This window comes from Schistocerca cancellata, chromosome 4, assembly GCF_023864275.1.
Source record: "Schistocerca cancellata isolate TAMUIC-IGC-003103 chromosome 4, iqSchCanc2.1, whole genome shotgun sequence".
NCBI lineage: Eukaryota > Metazoa > Arthropoda > Insecta > Orthoptera > Acrididae > Schistocerca > Schistocerca cancellata.
In genome coordinates this window covers 20518242-20542359 of record NC_064629.1, presented here as the reverse complement: position 1 = coordinate 20542359, position 24118 = coordinate 20518242, and the positions used below count along the sequence as shown (strand labels likewise).

The 24118-nt window shown below is 41.3% G+C and overlaps 1 protein-coding gene across 1 annotated transcript in view; it reads right to left on the bottom strand.

Annotated features, from left to right (window-relative positions):
- Positions 1-24118, bottom strand: part of LOC126184726 (probable medium-chain specific acyl-CoA dehydrogenase, mitochondrial) — a 213499-nt gene that overhangs the window by 148921 nt on the left and 40460 nt on the right. The window contains exon 4 of the mRNA XM_049927260.1: positions 17640-17740. Coding sequence (XP_049783217.1) covers positions 17640-17740 — 101 coding nt within the window. The remainder of the gene's footprint in view (positions 1-17639; positions 17741-24118) is intronic.

Here is a 24118-nt window from a genome sequence, read left to right as displayed (position 1 = left end):
AGCCTCTAACAGCTGCCAACAAGAGAGACCTCAGCAGACTGGATAAAGTTCAGCCACATGGCAGCCAAAGGACAGTTTAATTGGTCATGGGGGAGAGACCAGAGTCTACCATCACATCCTGCCTATCACATTGTGTTTTTAATGTTGTAGTGGACTGCTGTGAAACTTGGACTTGGCTATAGGATTGTACTACCAGATACTCAAAATTAAGTGAATACACAATTACTGTTTATTGGTGCAGATTAATTATTTGCTCTTGGCCAGATCTCTACGGTGACAGTTTGCTGCTCCCCTACTCCTGGGCACCTGTTTTCCTACATTGGTATGTCACAGTGAGATAACACATGCTGCACATCAAAAGTAGCTCCATGTTTCCAAGCTCATGTAATGCTTTCTGCATAAAGTTATTATAGAGGGAATAGGCTCTGGTTATTTGACAGAATGTCCAGATGAGATCCCTGCCCAGAGAGCTGCTGCTGCTGCTGCTGCTGCTGCTGCTATCATCACAGCTCCACATACACCAATAGTCACAAAAAATTTCCCTCACTGGGGCCACTGAAATATGAACTACTCCCTGCCCACAGGGGCATTATTATGAATTCCTATGGCCCATCCTATCACTGCAAATTGCAGTTATTGAGAGCCCAAGATTCTCCTCTTTATTACAATCCAGACTAGACTTAGATCATGTTGGTAATCTGGCATTTTATTTCGTTTGTGCTGTAGTCATATATAAGAAGGTGGGTTATCTTTGTGTCATTGTTTCTTTGTCATCTACATACACAATGTAATGTTATTGTGTGACTGCAAGTATTATGAACAATGTAATTGTTATTTATCCATACCATCATAAACACAAGCACATTGTAACAGGTTATGGCTTGAGGATGGTAAATCTGTGCAGTGAACTGTGTATGTCCTGCTTGCAGGACAATTAATAACTGAAAAGTGTATTAGGTTATGTGACCAAAGCCAAAGAGCAAGGATGGTTACCACATATGGAAGTTTGTGACGAAACTAATCGTATGCATAGCATAATCCCATAGTTTTTCACACATTAGAAGTGCTGTTATGAATGCAGAGAAGGATATGGCTGTATGGACACTCATCTTTCTACATGTGAATAAATTCCTGTATGCACATATGGGAAAATAACAAAGGCAGAAGTAGTTTAGACCACCCTGAAAACCTGCTTGCTGGTAAGAATAAGATTTGTTGGATGAATCTCTGGGATGCACTGTTGGACACCACATCATCAAGATCAGAAGAAAATGTTTGGAATTACAAAACTCATTTTCTGGATGTAGTCAACAAACTACAGAGCATGGACAAACCAGTTGATGATGGACTAATTCCTCATATTATGCTGTGAGGTTTACCTAAGGTTTTATTTTCCAGGTGGGTGTACATGTAACAAGCCAAACTATAAGTATCCCATTTGCTATTACTACTCCCCCATTAATATATTTTTTCTTTTCCTCATTTTTTTAACTTATTTATCCACATTGTGTATATGTAGTATATTGCCAAATCTGTCCAACTATTGCTCAGATCATAGTCCATAATGTGTTCTAGTTTTCCTGAGAGTAATTAGCTTACTATATAATTAGTGCAAAGTCTGGAAACACCGAACATTCCTGTTGCCTTTTGTCCATTATTTAATTCCCAAGTTCACCACAATACTTTTGTTTCCCTGAGCATTCTGGACTAAATTGCACCCTTCATTAATCAATTAAGCCACTAATTAAGAATCAGCACAATTTATCATAATTTTATATGCAGCCGCTGTACTTGCAAATATTTAATTGTGAGTATAAAAAATAGTCCTGTAAACTTTTACTTTTTTTAGTTTTAACAACCACTTATTATGTAAGATAAATTATTGCTTCAACATATAGCACACCCACTTTAGTAAATTTCAACCATACAGCTTTATAAATAAATATATATTTTCAAAATCCAAAGATATTCATACACAAGCTGTCAAATAGCCTGCCTCACCCAAAAATGTTCAGTTTATTCCCAAAGAACACACTATGTAGTAAAGTCAGTGCCTATAAAGTACTCTTTTAACAGTTTGACATACTTATTTGCATCAGCTTATCCATTGAAGAATATAGAAGTCTGTGAGCTGTCACATTTGGGAACAATTAATATTTCCACATTGTTACTCACATTGAGAACATAACAGGATAAATTTCTTTGCATTTAGTGAACATAGTACCAAATTGCACTTCATAATTGTTTTTATAAACACAGTATGTTTCATACCAAATTTTTATGGTGACTTTAATAAAAAACTGTTTTCAACTTCCTGTATCTATAAACTGTGAATTATGAGATAAGGTGTTTCATGATAAGTGTTACCACTGAAACTGTCACTAGGTTGGTGGTCTAGCCTGATAGAATAGAAGGGTAAGTGAACTAGTCCTCAACCAACAGGTCAATTTAAATTCAATAAGTGTGTGACCGTGTGAAACTAAGAAACAGTGATGTTGAATCAGTCACTGTATAACTTTGTTCAGTATGCCAAAAGTTTTCAGTGTGGAGACAATAAACTTGTCTGCCACTGAGAAGATTAAGAAAATGATGCTCGAACCAGGTTAGCACCATTCTATATAGTCTAGTACAATCAACGACCAATTTCACATCACAAAACATAGGAGAAAAGTTGGTAAATGCAATTGTGGAAGAATACCTCAAGTTTGTGGTAGTTTACTAATACAGCATTGTAAGAAATCACAAAAGAACTTTTCCAAACAAGGAAAGAAGAAAATAAAATGGTTCAACTGCTTGGAGTAAGGTCACTTCAAGTTTGACTGTCCCCAGAAGTAAGAATAATCAAAGAAGGGCTAAAAGAAAGCAGACAAGCCATTGTTTTGTGCACCTCATGTGTCTGATTTCAATCAGAATGAATGGATAATTGATTCTGGAGCATTATCTCACACAATATCAAGAAAGGGCTGACTTTAAGATTTTGCACCAGAAAATTTCAAACAAAAAAATTGTGGTGTCACCGCCAGACACAACACTTACTAGGTGGTAGCCTTTAAATCAGCCGCGGTCCGTTAGTATACGTCGGACCCGCGTGTCACCTCTATCAGTGATTGCAGACCCAGCGCCGCCACACGGCAGGTCTAGAGAGACTTCCTAGCACTCGCCCAGTTGTACAACCGACTTTGCTAGCGATGGTTCACTGACAAAATACGCTCTCATTTGCTGAGGCAATAGTTAGCATAGCCTTCAGCTACGTCATTTGCTATGACCTAGCAAGGCGCCATTACCAGTTACTGTTGAGATTATGAATAATGTACCGTCAAGAGTGATGTTCACCATTTATGGATTAAAGTTAAGTATTCCACCAGCTACATCCATTTTTTCTAAAGTCTAATTTCCTTGTTTTGTTCCAGACCTCACGCCAGTCAGCGTGAGCTAAAATGCATGCCTTTCGGCTTCCTCTAGTAAACAGGTGTTGGCTCTCCTGCCAACCCACAACATTGGCAACAAGGCAACACCACGTTTGTAACTATACTGCCCTGATTTACTTGTGTAATGGCTTCACCACCATCTTCAGATGTACTGTCCGAATTTTATCGCTTACAGATTCAGGAGACGCAGGCCTTACTGGATACCCTTGGACAGCTCATCCAGGGTCCACGTGCAATGCAAGATGATGTGGCAGCCGCTGCTCCACCGCTAACACAGCCACAACATGCAGTTGCACCAACTTTTCGTCCTTTTGATGTTGCACTGGAAAGCTGGACGGAGTGGTCACGCCAGTTTGGATTCCATCTCACTGCCTACAGAATTCAAGGTAACGAGCGGCAGCCTTTTTTATTATCTTCTGTCAGGGTCACCACATACCGTGTGATAGTCAAATTATTTCCAAAACGCGACTTAGCAACTCTGTCCTGCGAAGAAATTTTGTCTGCATTAGATGCATATTTCAAAGAATCAGTCAATGTAGTTGCCAAACGGTATACCTTCTTTCATACAAAATGTACGGCAGGTCAGACTAATCGGGAGTGGGTTGCAAACTTGCAAGGCCTTACAAGGGATTGTGCTTTTGAGTGTCAATGTGGACTCCCTTATTCAGATACTATGGTACGTGATGCAATTGCACAGAACGTTTCTGATGTTCGTATAAGGGAACAGATTTTGAAACTAGTCAATCCCTCCCTTCAACAAGTGATGGACATATTGGATTGGCAGGACACACTGGACTTTGCTCAGGAATCATTTGAACCTTCACCACCCGTGTGTCAGGTTAACCGGCCCGCCGGGCGAGCTGCACGGAACAGTAAACAGTCCTCGCGCCCAGCCGCACCACTGCCGACAGGCTCTCAGCCACGTGTACCGCGCCGGCAAGCAAATGCAGTGCTAAAATCATGCCCGCAGTGTGCTACTAGACATTTGCATGAGAATTGCCCGTCACGCCAAGGTATTTGAGAGTGTTTGCCAGAAAAAGCTCCGATCGGAAGCTCAAAACCATTCCAGGCCCTTTGCTTCGCGTCCGAATCGGAATTGAACCAAGGATACTCAGGCTCATGGCACTTCGCCCATGGAAATTCATGTAGTTCATGCCACTCCACACAGTGCCACTCTCTCTCTAACATTGACTGTGTTCGTCCCACAAATAGTGTGCGTTGACGTCGCCGGCACTCCCGTCAAGTCGCAAGTGATTTTGTACCAGTGTCAGTTCACATTGCATGAGACAGTCACTCTTGTCGTCAGCAGGACAATAAACTTTTTGTGGACTTGGACATTAACGGCAAAGTGATACCATTCCAGCTCGATACCGGGGCTGCAGTTCACTGCTCAATCAAGACACTTAACATTTGCGGCACTCAACGGAGGTGTGCCCAGCAGTTTGTAAGTTAAGTACCTATTTAGATCAAGAGATCCCTGTGTTAGGACAGTGCAGCCTTCTCGCAACATACAAGGGACAAACAAAACTTGTGTCATTTTACGTCCTTTGTTCTTCTTCTGCAGTGAACTTGTTTGGTTTCGATTTATTTCAGTTGTTTAACTTGTCTATAGTCAATCAGGTCCTATCAGTGAACCAGACTGTGCCTTCAAACAGTGTTTCTCGTCTCTGTGAAGAATTTGCAGACATTTTTGGACCGGGCCTCGGTTGCGCTAAGAACTATAAAGCACAATTGGAACTGAAAGAAAACGTGCAACCAAAATTTTTCAGAGCGCACAATGTTCCCCACGCATTGCGTGATGAGGTCGCAAAAACATTACATGATTTGGAATCACAAGGTGTAATTCAACGTGTGCAGGCTTCTCTCTGGGCATCACCCTTAGTAATTTTACCAAAACCTTCCGGAAAATTGAGACTTTGTGTGGACTTAAAGGCAACAGTGAATCCACAACTAGTGACTGCAACTTTTCCTTTACCCCACCTGGAAGATCTTTTTGCCAAACTGTGGCCAGGTAAATATTTTTTGAAGTTGGACCTAGCAGATGCGTACTTGCAAATACCGGTGGACGAAGAATCCCAGCGCGTTTTGGTGGTTAACACGCATCTTGGGTTGTATCGATTCAAATGACTGCCATTCGGGTGTGCATCCGCCCCTGCATTGTTTCAGCAATATCTACAAACTGTTTGTGCGTCGGTCCCTACTGCAGCAAACTATCTGGACGATATTGTGATCTCCGGACAGATGGAAGAAGAACATTTAGCCAATCTCAGAACATTATTTCAGGTCTTGTGGCAAAATGGTCTTCGCTTGCAGAAGGACAAATGTGTGTTTTTTGCTCGTGACTTACCCTATCTGGGACATGTACTCAATGCCCAAGGCATACATCCCAATCCAGAGCACCTCCATGCCATACAAGACTTGCCTTCGCCACAGAATTTGAAGCAGCTACAGAGTGTGCTGGGAAAAATAAATTACTATAACAAATATGTGCCCCATGCCTCTTCCATTTCAGCTCCGCTTCATTGCTTACACTGTAAAGGTGTTCCATTCGTCTGGACGACTGAATGCGAACGCGCCTTTCGCCAGTTGAAATCGGCGTTGCTTTCCAATACTTGCCTTACGCCGTTCGATCCCCGGAAGCCCCTTTTGTTGATGGTGGATGCATCGGATTTTGGTATCGGTGCTGTGCTTGCGCACAAAAATGGTTCGCACGATCGTCCTATTGCCTTTGCATTCAAATTGCTCTCGTCTGCACAAAGAAATTATTCACAGATTGAGAAAGAAGCATTGGCTCTCGTATTTGGTGTTACAAAGTTTCATGATTTCTTGTATGGTCGTCACTTTACCATCATCACAGACCACAAACCTTTGACATCGCTTTTTCATCCGACCAAGCCTGTACCTCCACGTACAGCACAGACCAGCGAATGAATTTCTATTTTCCTCTCACAGTACCACTACGATATCTTTTATCGGTCCACAGCTAAGCACGGAAACGCCGATGTGTTGTCCCGTTTGCCTGTTGCTGAGGATAGAGCATTCGATTCCTCTGAACTTGCTTGCATGTTCATTGATTCAGAAACCGATGACGTGGTCGAATCGTTTCCGATTGATTTTCGTCGTGTAGCTACAGCCACAGCTGCCGACCCTGTCCTTGCTACCGTTCTGCGTTTTGTTGCTATGCAATGGCCCTTGTCAAAGTCACGGATCAGGGATCTGTTGGTTCGCCGATTTTTTGCTCACCAGGAGAGACATTTTTTACGAAGTGGTGTTTTGCTGTTGTGTTCTGATAATGATCAGTCCAGGGTCGTGGTCCCACGTTCGTTACAGTTCTCTGTCTTACAGCTTCTCCACCAAGGACATTGGGGTATAGTGTGAATGAAACAACTTGCTCATCAGCACTGTACTTGGTTTGGAATTGATGCGATTACGAATATGTGCTCTTCTTGCATGGTGTGTGCTGAACAACAATCAGCACCACCACGGAAATTCTTTGCATGGCCAAAAGCCACTTCCCCTTGGCAACGCTTACACATCGATTTTGCTGGTCCATTCTGGAATGCTCGATGGTTGGTTGTGGTAGATTCATTCAGTAATTTTCATTTTGTTGTCTGGATGTCTTCCACGACGTCATCTGCCACCATCCAAGCGTTATCCGCTATCTTTTGTATCGAAGGTCTTCCACAGACTATTGTTTCTGACAATGGCCCACAATTCATGTCTGCAGAATTTCAGTCATTCTGCAAGGCCAATGGTATTCAACATCTGACGTCTGCGCTGTTTTCGCCACAGTCAAACGGTGCCGCTGAACGATTGGTCAGGACTTTCAAGTCACAGATGTTGAAGTTGAAAGAGTCGCATTCTTGGGAGGACGCGTTATTGCTCTTTTTGTCCTCATATCACTCTCAGCCCCAAGATGGTCGCTCGCCGGCTGAGTTGCTCCACGGTCGCCCTCATCGGACCTTGATGTCTTTGCTACATCCGCCGCATCAGGTTCCTGTGCAGCGGCAGACACCTGCTTTTGCCCCAGGTGACGTTGTGTACTACCGCCACTATCGAGGTTCACGGCATTGGCTCGAAGGGCGCATTCTTCGCTGCCTTGGCCCCGCTATGTATCTGGTTTTGGGGGCCTCTGGTGAGGTGCGTCGGCATCTCATCAGCTGCGCCTCTGTCGTCGCATGGGATCTGCCGCTCCCTGTCTGCTTTCAGTGAATGTGCCGTCCGGTCAGCGCTCTGGGGACCCATCTACTGGCTTGCCTCAGCCCCAGGTGTTACGACGCTGCCTTCCAGTTTGCCCCATGGCGACGCGGCGCCGCCGCCTGTTCTCCCGCCGGCGGCGCCTGCAGTGGACGCGTCGCTGCAACCGCCGGACGCCTCCCTGGGTCACGCGCCGCCGATCGCTTTCCGTGATCAGTTGTCCTCCGCCATGGAACTCTTGCCCGCTCCGGACCATATGTTGTCTTCACACGTCAGGTGCCCCGGCCTGATGGAGGTCGACCCTTCGGCCCCTCCTGTCTCTCTGAGGGCGCATACATCACATGTTGGCGTGCACCCTGGAGCAGGTTTTCAGGCGTTTCCTAGCTCCCCGCGGTCCGAATGGCAGGGTGCAGTTGGCACAGCCTCGCCTGTTGTTAGGCTCCCCACCTCGTCGCATATGTCAACATGGGGTCCACCCCACAGCGGGCGGAAGCCTTATGCCACAACCGTACACTGATTTGCGGGGGAGGAATGTGGTGTCACTGCCAGACACCATGCTTGCTAGGTGGTAGCCTTTAAATCGGCCACGGTCCGTTAGTGGCGACATGCGGGTCCGACGTATACTATCAGTGATTGCAGACCGAGCGCCACCACACGGCAGGTCTAGAGAGACTTCCTAGCACTCGCCCAGTTGTACAACTGACTTTGGTAGCGATGGTTCACTGACAAAATACGCTCTCATTTGCCGAGACAATAGTTAGCGTAGCCTTCAGCTATGTCATTTGCTACGACCTAGCAAGGTGCCATTACCAGTCACTATTGAGATTATGAATAATGTACCATCAAGAGCGATGTTCACCATTTATGGATTAAAGTTAAGTATTCCACCAGCTACGTCCGTTTTTTCTAAAGTCTAATTTCCTTGTCCTGTTCCAGACCTCACACCAGCCAGCGTGAGCTAAAACGCGTGCCTTTCGGCTTTCTCTAGTAAACCGGTGTTGGCTCTCCTGCCAACCCACAACAAAAATTATGAAATGTGCTGATAATGTTGACTTATTTCTGATTGGAGATAGTAACTAGTTTGAAAGAAAATACTATTGTCAGTTTACCAAATATGTTATTCTTTTAGTTGGCGTAACCACTAATTTATTGCCAGTTTCTGCTATGGTTATGGAAGTAATAAACATTATTTTTGCCAAGGGATATACATAAGGGGTTGAACTTCTTTGTTCTGTATCAAAATTAAATGGCATTTATGAACTAATAAAAGGTTAAAGCTGTGTCAGTTGAGCATGCCCCAGCTGTTAGCAAGATTATTAACATGTAAGACACACGGCATCATAGACTTGGTCATATTAGAGTTGATCCTGACTTAAGTCATATTTACAGAGTGGAGGCACAAAGTTGGAGTGTTATGATTTACCCCTGTTAAGTGTTAATCAAATGGTTCAAATGGCTCTGAGCACTATGAGACTTAACATCTGAGGTCATCAATCCCCTAGAACTTAGAACTACTTAAACCAAACTAACCTAAGGACGTCACACACATCCATGCCCGAGGCAGGATTCGAACCTGCGACTGTAGCGGTCGCGCGGTTCCAGACTGAAGCGCCTAGAACCGCTCGGCCACACCGGCCGGCTAAGTGTTAATCATGTGCACTTCGTAAGATGTGTGTCATCCTCCAGCCATATGAAATGTAAATTTAGACATCTTAGATGGTGGGGCAGAGGCATGCAACCGTGTTTCTCATAGAGTGTTTAATGGTCAACTGATAGTGTTTACCCTTCCATAACTCCTGTGTAGCCTTATGATTAAAGTATCATGTGTGACCAGTTTAAAAGTGGTTGGTTTTCAAGCCCTTCTCCATATACCAGACCCAAGTGGTATGTCAAGGCTAAGGCACTTGTTTTTGTAGGTTGTGATGAAATGACTGTAGGTTATAGACTAATTGATCCACAGAACCCCAAAAAACTGTGAAATAGGGAGTGTTGTTTTAGTAGAGAATGTGTGCAGGGCTGACAGTACCAGGACACCAGCTGTAAATGAAGATTACTGTGTGTTCTGCCAGAATGGAGAGCAAGCTGAATGGGACACAGCACAGGAAGTAATGGAAATATTGATGCTGAAAGTGACAGTGCAGACACCAATCAAGACCAATACTACATCTTGAATGCTAAGTCAGTGGTAGACATAGAGGAGACTAATATAGATTTCTTCTGAAGCGTCGGGGAGCACAGCAGCATTCCAAACACCATAACTAACAGAAGCAGTTGATCTAATTTCATGTTAATCTTAGTCAAAGAGCTGTTCAGTTTGAGCCAATCAGAACAACTCAAAAGAGAAACAGACTCAACATTTGTGTAGTTCATTGCTGAAGCTCTCTTCACTAGATAACTTAAATACTGTACCCCTAATTCCAGGCAGTACTACTTCCTGTAACACCCACTACCACAACAAAATCCTTGTTTCCAAAATACAGTATTTGTTCAAATAACATATATCCTCTAACACATATCTAAAACATGCACTTTACTGTGAGAAGTTTGTGGCCTGGTACTCGTTTCTTAATACTTCATGCAACAACTGGCCCAAACTTCATCCACAACTACTATTTAACAGCAGAACTTTCCTCCTTTCTCCTGCTTTCCCTGAAATATTTAGTTTCATATGGAAACCTTGTTGTTCCTTGGCTCTACACACATCTAGAGGAGATTCTTCCTTGTCTGAGTAGCAGGGCAAAGCTGTTTTTTGTGCCAAATAACTAAACTGTGAAATACTGTTCTTTTTCCGCACTGTTCTTTAAACCCCCCACCGCTTCCCAAAAGTCTTCAGGGTCTGTTTCTAGCACTGCCAAGCTGTCCTCAAGGAGCCAGATTTTTCTTTCCTTACACTGTCAAGCTTTGCTTTAAAGACCCAAATTTTCACCTTGTATTCAGTTATTACTCATATCCTGCCTTGCATACAGACGCAACAATACCACAGAAGAATCTCACATCACTATTTCCCACATCAGTACATCCAACAATGCCCACCACATACACACATACAATGAAGCCATGTAGCACAACAGTTCTACTGCAGCCTGCAACTAACTTTCTTATGAAAGCTCAGACACTGAATTCTCCTTGTATTTGCAGACAAGCATGAGCCTACAAACAGTAAGTTACTCATTGTTATGGCAGAGCAAACAACTTTTTTTGAGTACTGCAGTACACTTCAAAGGGAAACTACCAGGCTGTTGTAATACTCTCACAGTTACTCAACAACAGAAATCTGTTCCTTGTTCATTGGTCATAGAGCCATTTGAGAACTATTCTGTGAACTTCTCCATAGTCGAAAAATCTCTTTTCACCCACATAAGCTTTTTCAGCTTGCTGAGAAAATGGAAATTACATGATGTAAGATCTGGATTGTATGGCAAGTGCTTGCAGGCCTCCCACTAAAAACACTGAAGCAAAGCTTATGTTGTGCATACCCTGTGAGGTGTTGCAACATGACGCATCTGCTTAATTTTCCACGCCTCTTATTATTTATGCCATTGCACAGTGATGTCAGTGTTGCAAAGTATGAATATGCATTAATATTTGGGCACTGTACCAAAATCTCTATGTACCCAACTCCTTTGCAGTTTATGAACATGGTGGCCATGACTTTCCTTGCTGCTGGCACAACTCTGCATTCCTTCCACAGAGGTAAGGAAATGTGTCTCCATTCTATAGATACTCTCTTCATTACAGGTGTGGAACGATTGAACCATATCTCAATGGTTTCCTTAGCTGCATCATTACTAGCAAGGTCTTCCATAGTGTGATGCCCAAGGAGGTCCAAAGATGCCACAAACCTTGCACCTTTGTGTGCAGGTGACAGTGATGATAGAACACAGCGTGACTACAATTTGTGATACTGCACCTGAAAGCTAGACATAGAATGAGTGTTGCCCATTGAGATACACATCTGCTGAAAAATATCCATGATAGTCACTCTGTAATTACTGCGAATCAGTTCCTCAATTGATCACAGACAACAATATCCAGGTAATGTCAATGGTTTTCCTTCCCAATGGGCATTACTTGGTCTTGGTCAAATTGTTGGCACCATTTCCCTACAACTGTGGTTGGACACAACATTGCATTTCACTCATATAGAGGCAGAATTTTAAGGTGGATCTGTGTGCAATTTAGACGTTTTGCCCCCTACATACTTCAACTATGGAGTACATTTCCAGTTGCCACACCTTTTCACTCACACACTGATGCATCTGTTATCAATATGGCAGCAAAACCAAGGCTGCAGGAAACCCAGAACATGTATTCCTTTCTGAAAATTTGCCACTCTTGTTGGACTTAGTGTGAGACAACATTTGTAACTTACTTTCTGAAGATCCTAGATAATACAGAAACTTTGGCCAGCTAACAAAAGTACATTCTGATACACTACAGTTAGGACATAGTTGTACAGCAGATTGTGTGTATAGTTATTAAGTAACAATACAAACAAAATGAAGTTGTATGGAACTTTATGAATCTATAGAAAGCAAAAAATTTAAGCTTAGTGTGTGTTTATGCAATACAAATGATATTTTTTGTATAAATAAAAAATCTACTCACCAAGCAGTGGTAGGAGAACACAAATATAAAAAAAGGTTTTATTTAGACAAGCTTATGGAGCCAGTAGCTCCTTCCTCCAGCAGAAGGGTTGATGGGGATGGAAGAGGGGTGAAGGGAAAGGAACTGGAGATGTTAAGGAAAAGGGGTAGAGTTTGGAGAAGTTACCCAGAACCCTGAGTCAGGGAAGACTTACCAGACAGAATAAGAGAGAAAGACTGATTATTGGGGACCTCACAGATGAGATTTAGAAATCTGAGAGCTTAAAGGTGGAAGACAGGATAATATGCAAGACAGAGATTACTGATGAAACGCCATGCATGAATTAACCAGAGTGGAAAGCTAAGTGCATTGTATGTAACAGAGGTGGGACGCGCACAGCAGAAAATAGACAGGTCAGAAAATGAAAGATGTATAAGACTAAAATGGAGTGAAGAAAGGAGTAGTTACTGTTAATTTATGTTGATTTCTTCCATTTCAGTATTTTTTATGGCCTGGTGGATGACAACAACCAAGGACACGTTGTAACACTAGTTTCAACCTGCGGAGTTCCGAGAAACTGGTGTCTGGCGGCAGAACCTAGATGGTGTGTGTAGTGAAACAGGCACCGACGTCATGACTGTCATGCTGTAGAGCATGCCCTGCCACAGGGTATTGAGTGTTGCCAGTATACACACTCTACCTATGCCCATTCATCCAAACTAATAACTTGGTGGCAGTCGTGCCAGTGTAAAAGACTGAACAGTGTTTACATAACAGCTGGTATATGACGTGTTACTTCATAGGTCGCTCTGCCTTTGTTAGTTTATATTTTGCCAGTTAAAATTCATGGAATCTCTAATTTCTGAATCCTGTACCACATTCCTTGCTGTTGAGCTCGTCCTCATGAAAATCCAGCAACACACTTCTGTCCACATTAAACCTACTAACAAACAATAGCACTTACATTTTGACAACTGCCATCCTTTCCATGTCGAATGTTCCCTCCCATACAGCCTCAGCGTTCAAGGCAAATGTATTTGTTTGGATGCAGACTCTTTACAGCAATACACCACCATTCTCACTTCTGCTTTTGAATGAGGCCGGTGGAGTAATTACATTCAGTGGAGGCTGACTTCCTGGGCCGTGGCACATCCCTACACGGTACTGCTGATCTCTCCAAAAAACAACTTTGCTTAATAAATTGAACACCAGGATAATACTGAGTGATAAGCAGTGTGCTCCAGTTACTTTGACAAGATCACGGTTTTCTAAAATTATGCCCTGAAATGAGAGCCATTCTGTCTGAGATCACATCTAGAATAGTTTTTCATCACCCTCGCAATCTCTGCAATACCCTTGTCAGACCTTCTGCTCCTTCAGCACCCATCTCCACCCCTGTGGCTCAGACACCTGTGACCATTCCCACTGCAAGAGTTGCCCTACGCACCCTCCTACTACTACCTACATCAGCCTTGTAACAACACATACTATCAAAGGGAGGGCCACCTGTGAAATGATACATGTAATATACCAGCTGTTACGTAACCACTGTTCAGCCTTTTATATTGCTATGACTACCACCAAGTTATCAGTTTGGATGAGTGGGCATAGGTAGAGGGTGCATACTGACAACACACAATATCCTGTGGCAGGGCATGCTCTACAACATGACAGTTGTGACCTTGGTGCCTGTTTCACTACATGCACCATCTGGATTCTTCTCCCAGACACAAGTTTCTCAGAACTCCACAGGTAGAAATTAATGATATGACAAGTCCTTCGTTGTTGTCACCTGCCTGGCCTTAATTTACTAATGCAAAATCTCAGCATTTTTAATAGAACTTTCTTCACTACGTTTTAGTTTTCTACATCTTCCATTTTCTGACTTGTCTATTTTCCGCTGTGAGCATCTCACCTATGTTACATACAATTCACTTAGCTTTTCACTGTTATTGACTTCTGAAAAATGTTTTAGCAGTAATCACCGTCTTGCACATTACCCTGTCATCAATGTTCGAGCTCTCAGTTTTTTTAATCTCAGCCAGTGCAGTCACCAAGAATCAGTCTTTCTTTTACATCCAGTCTGGTAAGTCTCCACTGACCCAGGGTTCTGGGTAACTTTTCCGAACTCTACCTCTTTTCCTAAGTATCTCTATTTCCTTTCCCTTCACCCCTCTACCTTCCCCTTCAACCCTTCTGCTGGAAGAAGTAGCCACTGGCTCTGAAAGCTCTGCATAACTAATACCTTTTTTTAAATATGCGTTCTCCTACCACAGCTTGGTAGGAGATTTTTTATCTATCCAGTTAAATTATATTGTTAAAAACTATTTTTTATTTGTGTTTTAAAAACTATCATTTATAACAAAGAAAATAATCAAAGTCTTCTCTTACTCAGCTACATGGGAAGCTGATGTACGTATAAAGGGCAAAATCTCCTTGAGTTTTACAATTACTGCTATTGTTACATGCAAAGTCAAAGTACAGAGATACTATGTCTGATAATATAGACCATGATATATAGCATACATGTGTTTCGTAAGCAATTTCATTTATAGTCTAGGTGCACTTTTTTTCAATATCCTAGTCACGTGTGGTTGTCATGGTGTTTCCTCTATTATTTGCATAAATTGCTGCAGTTAAACAGATCCAGTGACAGCAGTGCTGTAGTAAATAGTGATTTCCAAATCCTGCTAAGGGAGGAATTTGTACTATGACTGAACAATGAAGCAGTTTGTGAAGTGCATTGGGACAGGTGATTAAATTTGTGTACCTCACTGCACATTTGATAGCATAGCACTGAATTCATGGTGCCTCAAAAATCATACTAAAAGCAGAGATCTCAAATTCATGCCAAGGGATGAAACATCTTTTTCATCCAAGAAGGATCACATCTCCAAGAGTCACAATCAGTGACACATCCAGTGAGAGACAATACAAAAGCAGGGTGGAACAAAAGTAATGAACAATGAAAATGACAAATAGAAGTAAAGGAATGAATCTCAAAGGTAAGCTTACAGTTGTATTGATAAGGTGCATTATGAATAATAAAGAGAAAAAATAAAGTTGATCATGTAAGGAAAAAGAGTTTACTGCCAACAGTTTTAATTACTACAGTAGTAGTTATCAACCTAAGAAGAGAGAAACAATCTTGTGAACAAATAATTATTTTAGAATAAAATAATTTCTCTATTGTGGTTATTACCAAGTTTCTGCTAAGCATCTATGGAACTTTTTCATTCAGTTGATTTTTAAATAGGCAGATTATCTTTGCTTTTTAAATTAAGCTGTAATAATATCGTTTAAAACAATAATAGAGAATCTGAATAAATTTTTGTTTGTAGAAATTCGGACTGAGAGGTCCTTGGTTCAAGTTTTCCCTTGAGTGAAAACTTTAATTTTTTATTTTCAGTTTATGTGACAAACTCTTCTGTTTTCATCACTTTTTTGGGAGTGATTACCACATCCATAAGAAAACCTAAATTGAGCAAAGTAGAAGAATCTTTTTACCCATTCGCCAAGTGTACAAGTTAGGTGGGTCAGCAACATATTCCTGTCATGTGATGCACATCATGTCACCAGTGTCATATAGAATATATCAAACGTATTTTCCTATGGAGGAATTGGTTGACCTATGACCTTGCGATCAAATGTTTTTGGTTCCCATTGGAGAGGCACGTCCTTCTGTCTACTAATCGCAATTTTGTGGTGCGGTGCGGTCGCAAAACACAGACACTAAACTTATTACAGTGAACAGAGACGTCGATGAACGAACGGACAGATCATAACTTTGTGAAAATAAAGAAAGTAAACTTTTCACCCGAGGTAATACTTGAACCAAGGACCTTTTGTTCCGTAGCTGCTCACGCTAACCATGGGACCATGGCGCTCCTGAGCTCACATTACACTTGACGTTGCCTGTCTTGCACATGGACTACTCAGTTTGTATATTTTGCTTATTTTTTCATAATTTCACACAACTTCTTCCTGTTTTCTCAATTGATTTGTGTTCAGTTTTTCAAGGCCTATCCACTGTGCTGACTTATAACTAAATCTGAGGGGGGTGCGACGGGGAGGTTCCCTTGTCAGAAGCATACTCTAGTGTCACGGAATGTGGCAAACAAGAAAACATAGGTAAGGGTAGTGCTTTTCTTTCTTTCTTTCTCTGTCTATAATGCAAACAAAATAGACCAAAGACTGTCAAGTATTTTCTAGTAATATTAAATAAAATTATTTGTAATCAATTTGTAAGTTAATATACTCATTTCATGAAAGCTTTGTCACTCTCTCTGCTGACAATAACAAACATTTGATGTTCATGTAATAAAGAAACAAAATACATGAGAAATCATTTTACACTTTGGTACATTTACACTTTTAAAGACTAGAAAGATGTTAGTGAGATGTAAATGAATGAAAATTTGAAGTAATAATGTCTATAGAAATGAAGTAAAATGAGTACATTAACTTCGATTTGAGCTAGTGAAAAACAATAGCCTGCCTACAACAGAGATCAGTTACTTAACTCATGTACAGCCTATATTGGAGTATTGTTCAAATGTGATGAATCCATACCAGGTCAGATTAATCAAGCATATACAAAGGATGGCAGCATGGCTAAACACAGGCTTTTTTGAATAATGAGAGAATTTAAATGAAATTCTTAAAGTGTTTTACTGGTGTGCACTCAAAGAAAGAATTAATATCTCATGAAAACCTACTTAAAAATTTTTAGCAACCAGCTTTCAGGGTGGAAACTATGATTATTATTCAGGTTCCAGTATAATGATATCATAAAGGTACAAGCAAGTATCCATTCTTACACTCCACCTGAAAATGGATAGAAAGGGAGCTTAATTCATCCTGTAATGAAAGGTATCCTCTGTTACACACTTCATAGTGAGTCACAGAAAGTGCAAGTAGATGCATGATATATGACAGTAAAATTTCTTGCAGATATCAAAAATTCTCATTTGTAGTGCTAACAAATGGAGCAAATGGAGCTGCTCTCAGGAGATGGTTGCATCAACAAAAGGCATGATCTTCACAAAATTAGAATGAACAAAAGCCATTGTTCAATAGCCTACATGTAACTAATGTGACCAATACAGTGGTCTTATTCATAAAAATTTTTGGGCTGAATGTTATATGAGGCTGATGTGTTATGACAAATAGCTAACGCAAACAGAACAATTTTTAACTTCAGGTAGTAGGTTGTTCAAATAGTTTAATGCATAGTTCATGTATTTATGTGATTATGTTGGTTTTTTTAGGTTCTGAAAATCCTAATGCACCCAGTAGAACTGAAATATGTGAATGTTTATGTGTTTCAAAGTTGTAGCTTGGTAACTGTCCATAAGTTCCAATAAATATTATGAGCATATACTAAAAACTATGGCAACATATTAACATTACTGGTTATGTTCTTACAGCAAGTCCATTGGCTTCTATAGCTGTTTGGATGCCGGTGCAGCCATAAGCCAGTTCCTCAACAATGAGACACCCATCAAATACACTCATATCCATACCACCTGAAACATAAACAGAATATTAACAACTTTAATACATTTGAGAATGTAAATAAAACTATATTCCCATCACTCATATTATTATTAACATATATTGATGTAATGTATAACTAGAGTTGTGAAAATGTTTTAAACTAAATTATATTTTATAGATTTCTGTCAAGTAAATTATCGATGGCTTACTTTGAAGAGTTTTATTTTCTTTCAGATATTCTTGAGTGGTTGTCATATCTGAAAACTGTAAGGTGGTGGTTGATACTGTCAGAGAATGTAGTACTAACTTGTGTCCTCCAGCAGCTCAGTCCCAGTTCCACGTCTTTAACAGATAACTGAAATGTGCCTGTGCTTTTTGGTAAACCTTGACACACAGGTCATTAACACCCTCATTGAAATACACTGTGTGAGATAAAAACCAAAGCACCCATAAGTGAGTATTCTGCCACAATGAGCCCTCCACTGGAATAACAACACATCCAACCCTGTCATAGGGCTGGCTTGAAGATTGTGGCATTGAAGGTGCAACAGGTTTTGGTCCTGACTGACTGGAATGACATACCATCTCCTCCTGACTGACATCCACCACAAACAGCTGCCAGCCTTTGTGACCCACCATTAGATCCAGGAGCCACATGTGGTGGTGGCTGAAAGACCAAGCCCAAATGGCAGCCCTATGAGGAAAACACAGTGGGCCACATGCCACAACACTCTGGGGCATGTGACTCAGGAAGCAATGATTTCAAAAGACCCAGCAGCTGCTGCCCATGTGAACATTCTCCTGAACTACACCCATTAACCAGCATTGCTAGGTATACAGCCAGAAAACTCAACAGTGCATCATTTTAGGATGAGGCAGGCACAGACTTCTTCATTTGTATCTCAAACGCATGAACAAAGCACTCATCCTGTGAGTTAGATGCCTGGTGAAACATGGCAGTGGTCAGATGCTGGATACCACTGCAAATGCAAAAGTCTTCAGACTCCCATGACACAAATTGCCAACTGTTGTTGGATATAAGGGTCTTGGGGGAGCCCTTGATAGAAAAAATGGCTGATAACATGTTAACAATTGAAACACGTTGGAAGACAGCTTGGCAATGAACAGGAAATTTGACAGTGCATCAACTACTAACAACTACATGCTTCCCAAAAAAGACATTGTGCACCCTGTCCCAAAGATGCTCCAGGACTGGTCAAGCAGAAAACTAATACAGTGATGCAGCCTGGGTTTGTGTACAGACCATGCAAGCCCACATAAGACATTCAATACAGCAGTCAGTCACTGGCCAGTAGATGTGACAACATCCCAAAATCTTTATATGAGCCATACCCAATAGTCCAGTCAAATAGTAGATATACCTTGCAAAAGGTGGGGTAGAAGAGTTTATTTTTTCAACTCGTTCATATGGTTGGAAAGATTAGAAAACCGTGTTTTGCCAACAAAATTTCGCTTGGGAAAGCTTTCTGCAGTCAAAAAACTTAAAAAATTTCGGACTTTTTTCAGTTTTTTCAAAATATCTCAGTTTCATTTGCTCCTATCGCTTTAAAATCTATTTTCTTTTTTAAAGAGCACAAAATTCTCTACAAATTCGATTATTGCCATTTTTTCTACTCCCAATATCTAAGGCGCTACAGCGCCTCAAAAAATACCAATTTTTCAAATTTTGAGCATAGTGGCAAGATACCTAATTTTTGAACACTATTTTTTCAGTTTCTGTTTGTGTAGTATAAATACATTATATATCATGTTATAAGTTGGAATTTACCACCTCACTTTCAGGTACTCAATTTCTCTGCATGCAACATGAGGATTGCTGGGCACCCAACTATTGTGATTCTTACATCACTACCTGAAGTTCACTATGGGCCACCTCAGCCCTGGTATATGTAAAACTATAAATATAAAAATACATCATTAAGAGACATAAACACACACACACACACACACACACACACACACACACACACACACACACACACACACAAAATAAATTGTTTCAGGAGACTCAACTACGTATTATTAGCTGCAATAGGCAACCTAATTAGGTAGGTAATTATTCTTGTGTGTAAAAGCTTCACAGTTGAAGTTAAAAATAAGTAGCTTTATTACAGTTAAAATGCATTGTCAGTTACTAAAAAATGTTGACAGTTCTGGGTGTGTAATACTTGCTCATATCTGTCTCAAGTGCGCTTATGTGCAATGTTACATCACTTCCAACGTTTTGATGGGCCAGGTTCCTCAGTGTCACCAGAAATACCTTGAGTTACGGATTCAGGGTCTGTACATAGAGTTGATCCCAGATTGACCTCTTCTTTAAACAGCGAGTCAGCCTCAGCAAGTTCGTTGGTTTCGTCAGCGGTTTCCTCAACATCCTCCATAACATCTTCTTCACTGTCTTCATATAAAAATTTTGGCACGTTTTCACAGTTGACCCCAATACATTTCTTGCAAATTGAAGAACATTTCAAACCCACTTTTCTGCAGGAGCATGCTCCACCACAGTTCAGCTTGCATGAGCATGAAACAATGTGAAGAAGTGCTTCAGGTGCTGGATCCTGGCTCATTATAACGGGTATTGGACCGTGGTCACTGTGATTCCAGCCCCATTTCTCAGGAGGTTCCCAGTTTTCCATCCAACTTTGGACTTGATAAGCCCGCAACAAATGATGTTGTGCAGCATCTTGTGTAGGTGGCAACCGTGCAAGATTCAGTTTGCTTTTTGTGGCAGACTTGGCAAATAGCTGGTACCGCAAATGGTCTAGTGTGTGGTAACTGCTGACACCTCAACTATACAATGCGATAGAAACCTGTTCTCTTGCAGTTATTATTTCTTCACGGGTAGCATGTGGTTTATTGAACGTGCAAAGCGCTGAGGTTAGATGTTCATTTTTCGCAACAATATTGCAGCACTTAATTTTTCCTTGACGAAAAAAGCAGATGTCGTACCACATCCGCTAAAGGCGTGAGTGAACAGAATATATTGACTGTCAAACTTTTAAGATGCAGTGGAAAACCACTGGTTTCTGCATTTCCTCTTCCTGGCTTTAAGAAAAATAAGTTTTCAATGCCTTGCGCCAAACCAGTCATGAGCACAAGCAGGTCAACATCTTTTCCTACAATGACAACACTTCCGAAATCTTTGGTTCTTGAAATGGCAGATGTTACAATCATAACGTCAGCATCTTCTTTTGCCTGGTGCTCTTCAATGCTACACTTCAGAAATTCCATTTTAAGATGTGTGATCAAACGCATCTTGTTTAGTTCGTTGTACAAGAACTTGTCCTGAGGGACTTGGTTCACCATCTCTGATTCAACCACAATGTCAACCAAAGAATGTTGTTTGGACCTACGAATCCTCTCAGCACTCTTTGTGCTACATTTGTCTCCCTGACATGGATACCCATCAAATACAATAGCAAATTGAGATCCAAAACGGCATTGCAGGTAAGAAACATAGGTTTGGGCTATTGACTTGAAGCAAACATTTTGAGTCCAAGTCACTTTGTGGATAAGGTACCCCCCCATCAATGACAAAAAATTTACTCGGTCCACCTGGCTTCACATCTTCCACTGGAATGAAGGCATTGTAGAATGAAGATTTTGTTCCTTTTCGCATGCCTTTTTCTGAGAATAGGGACATTGGGTAAGGAGCAAGTTCATATTTCAGAAAGGCTTTTAACTCTTCTTCACTTTGTTTCATTAAACAAATCCTTTGGAAAAGAGTTAAAGGATCAATAGGAGTAATTTTAGTGCTCCCAGCTTTTACAGAATTGAACGGAGAAAGGAGAGTCACAACTTTATCTTTTCTATCGAACTTTACATCGTGGAAATTGTCACCAACTATTCTTTGCTCGAAATTTGAAAAATTGGTATTTTTTTTGACGCACTGTAGCACCTTAGATACTGGGGGTAGAAAAAAATGGTAAGAACCAAATTTGTAGAGAATTTTGTGCTCTTTAAAAACGAAAATAGACGTCAAAGCGATAGGAGCAAATGAAACTGAGATATTTTGAAAAAACTGAGAAAAGTCCGAAATTTTCGAAGTTTTTTGACTGCAGAAAGTTTTCCCAAGAGAAATTTTGTTGGCAAAACTTGGTTTTCTAACATTTCCAACAATATGAACGAGTTAAAAAAATAAAATCCTCTACCCCACCTTTTGCAAGGTACAGGCTTTTTTTCTGACAGTTTCACTGGACTACAGTGCAATGCACACAGCAGCTGGAGTACATGAGGATGCAATGCTGTAGGGAAGATCACTCGACACCATTGCTCCTCTGTCCAGGGGGGATCCTCATTCTTGCCACAATGTTGAATTGCACAAATATTGGAAAAATATACACCATGCTGAATCCACTCCAGAAAGAGTGCACTCTGGCCACCCCACCTGAACAGCTGAAACAATTTTCTGAAAAAGTGAGTTGGTGACCACAGCAGCCATGACCTCCTGCGCCATCAAAGGAAAATCCAGCAATGTCTGCTGCAGGCATCATCCAAGGCAAAACTGAGAACCTCCTGTCAGTCAAACTCCAGATCCTCTCCTGCTGGCAGCTACAATATTGCATCCACATTCACAATGTGGACAGTGGAGTGGTACTGAGAGTGTCATAACAACAATTACTGAGGAAGTGTGTCCACCTCTGCCATCAAATAAGAGTCCTATCCACCAGTTTAGGACAAACGCTGAATAAGGAAACCAGTGGCTTGTGGTTGGGAGATGAGTAGGTAACAGTGCTCCATACTAGAAAATGTGAAACTTTTTAATTTCAAAAATTATAGTCAGTACCTTATTATCCACCTGTGAATAATTATGATGCATGATGGAAAGCACATTTAATGCATTATGTGTTGGGCTGCTTTGTGTCATCCCAGTTCCCATGCAAGAAGACGACACCAGTGCCATACAGGGATGCATAACAGGCCAGGATTAAAGGTTTATCCCAAATAAAAGTAACCAGACAGGGTGTGGAGCACAAATACAGCTTGAGGGATCAAAAAGTCCATTGATAATCTGTAAATCAGAAAAATTTTACACCCATTGTGAAGCCGGTGAAGAGGATGGCAGATGTGTGTTGCCTGCAGAATGAATTTAACATAATACAAAATCCTGCCTAAAAAGGATTGGAGCTGCTGCAGGTGCTTGGGCACTGGCAAGTTGATAGTGGCTTTGATGTTGTTGCCCATAGGAGAAAGGCACTCTTTGCTGTGCATGACCCAAAAAAATGTACTTTTGGAGAAAACATTACATTCTTCCAATTTGCAATGAAGGTTGTTCTCCAGAAGGTATTGGAAAACCTCCTGCAGATTCTCTACATGCTGTTCATGTGTGGTGACCAAGACCCAGATGCCATCAAGGTAGTTTACACAACAAGGAATGTCAAGAATCAACTGCTTCAAATGTCTCTGATTAATTCCAAGTGCAGACAAAATTACAAAAGGCAAGCAATTAACCTGTTAACACTCAAGGGGGATGTTGAACACTAAGAAACTACTGCATGTATGCATCGCAATAGTTGGAGATGTTGTCAGGGAGCCAGTATTTTTTTATGCACCAATTCCTCCAGCTGTAGAAATGGATACAAATCCACAACGCATTGTGTGTTCGCTGTCTGCTGAAAACTACCGCAAAGGGACACAGCACCATCTGGCTTCTGAATCACCTCCAAAGGGGTGGCTCACTGATTTGTCAAAACAGCAAAAATGATGCCAAGGTCCTGCCAATGTTGCAACTTGCCCTCAACCTTGTCATGCATGGTGAAGGGAATGGGGCACAGATGACAAAATATGGGTACCACCAATGGCTTAAGGGAGACATGCCTCAAAATGTTCTGCCTGACCCAAGGTACAATCGCAGAAAGGAATACAAATCTTGAAAGGGGACCAATTGAAGCAGTAAGCATGCTGTTTCAACTATCTGGAGGCCAAAAATAACAAAAGCATCTAACCCAAAAGTAATTAGTAATAATGTTGAATTTACCACTGACAATGTAAGTTGCCATTCCACATTCTCATAATGTGCAGAGATGGAGGAGTGTCCTTCAAAGGAATACACTACATATCTAAGTCAAGATGGGTCTTTTGATAAACAGAGACCCTTGGGCTGCCCCATGTTGCAATGGCTGCTAAGTTAACTAGGCTGACTATCAATCCTTTGTCTACCTGAAACTTAATCAGTTGTCCATCCACTATCAGCAATAGCATAATATGCTGGGGTGGTTTTTTTGATGCATCAGATACAATTTACAAGTCCAGGAAAAACACTAGGGATTCCTATTAACGTCTCGTGGCATGCCAACTCTCACAAACTGTGGCCAAATAGCCTATTTTGCGGCAGACCCCAGACGTGGCCTCTACGTGCAGGTATTCCTGGCAACGTGCACCAAGTG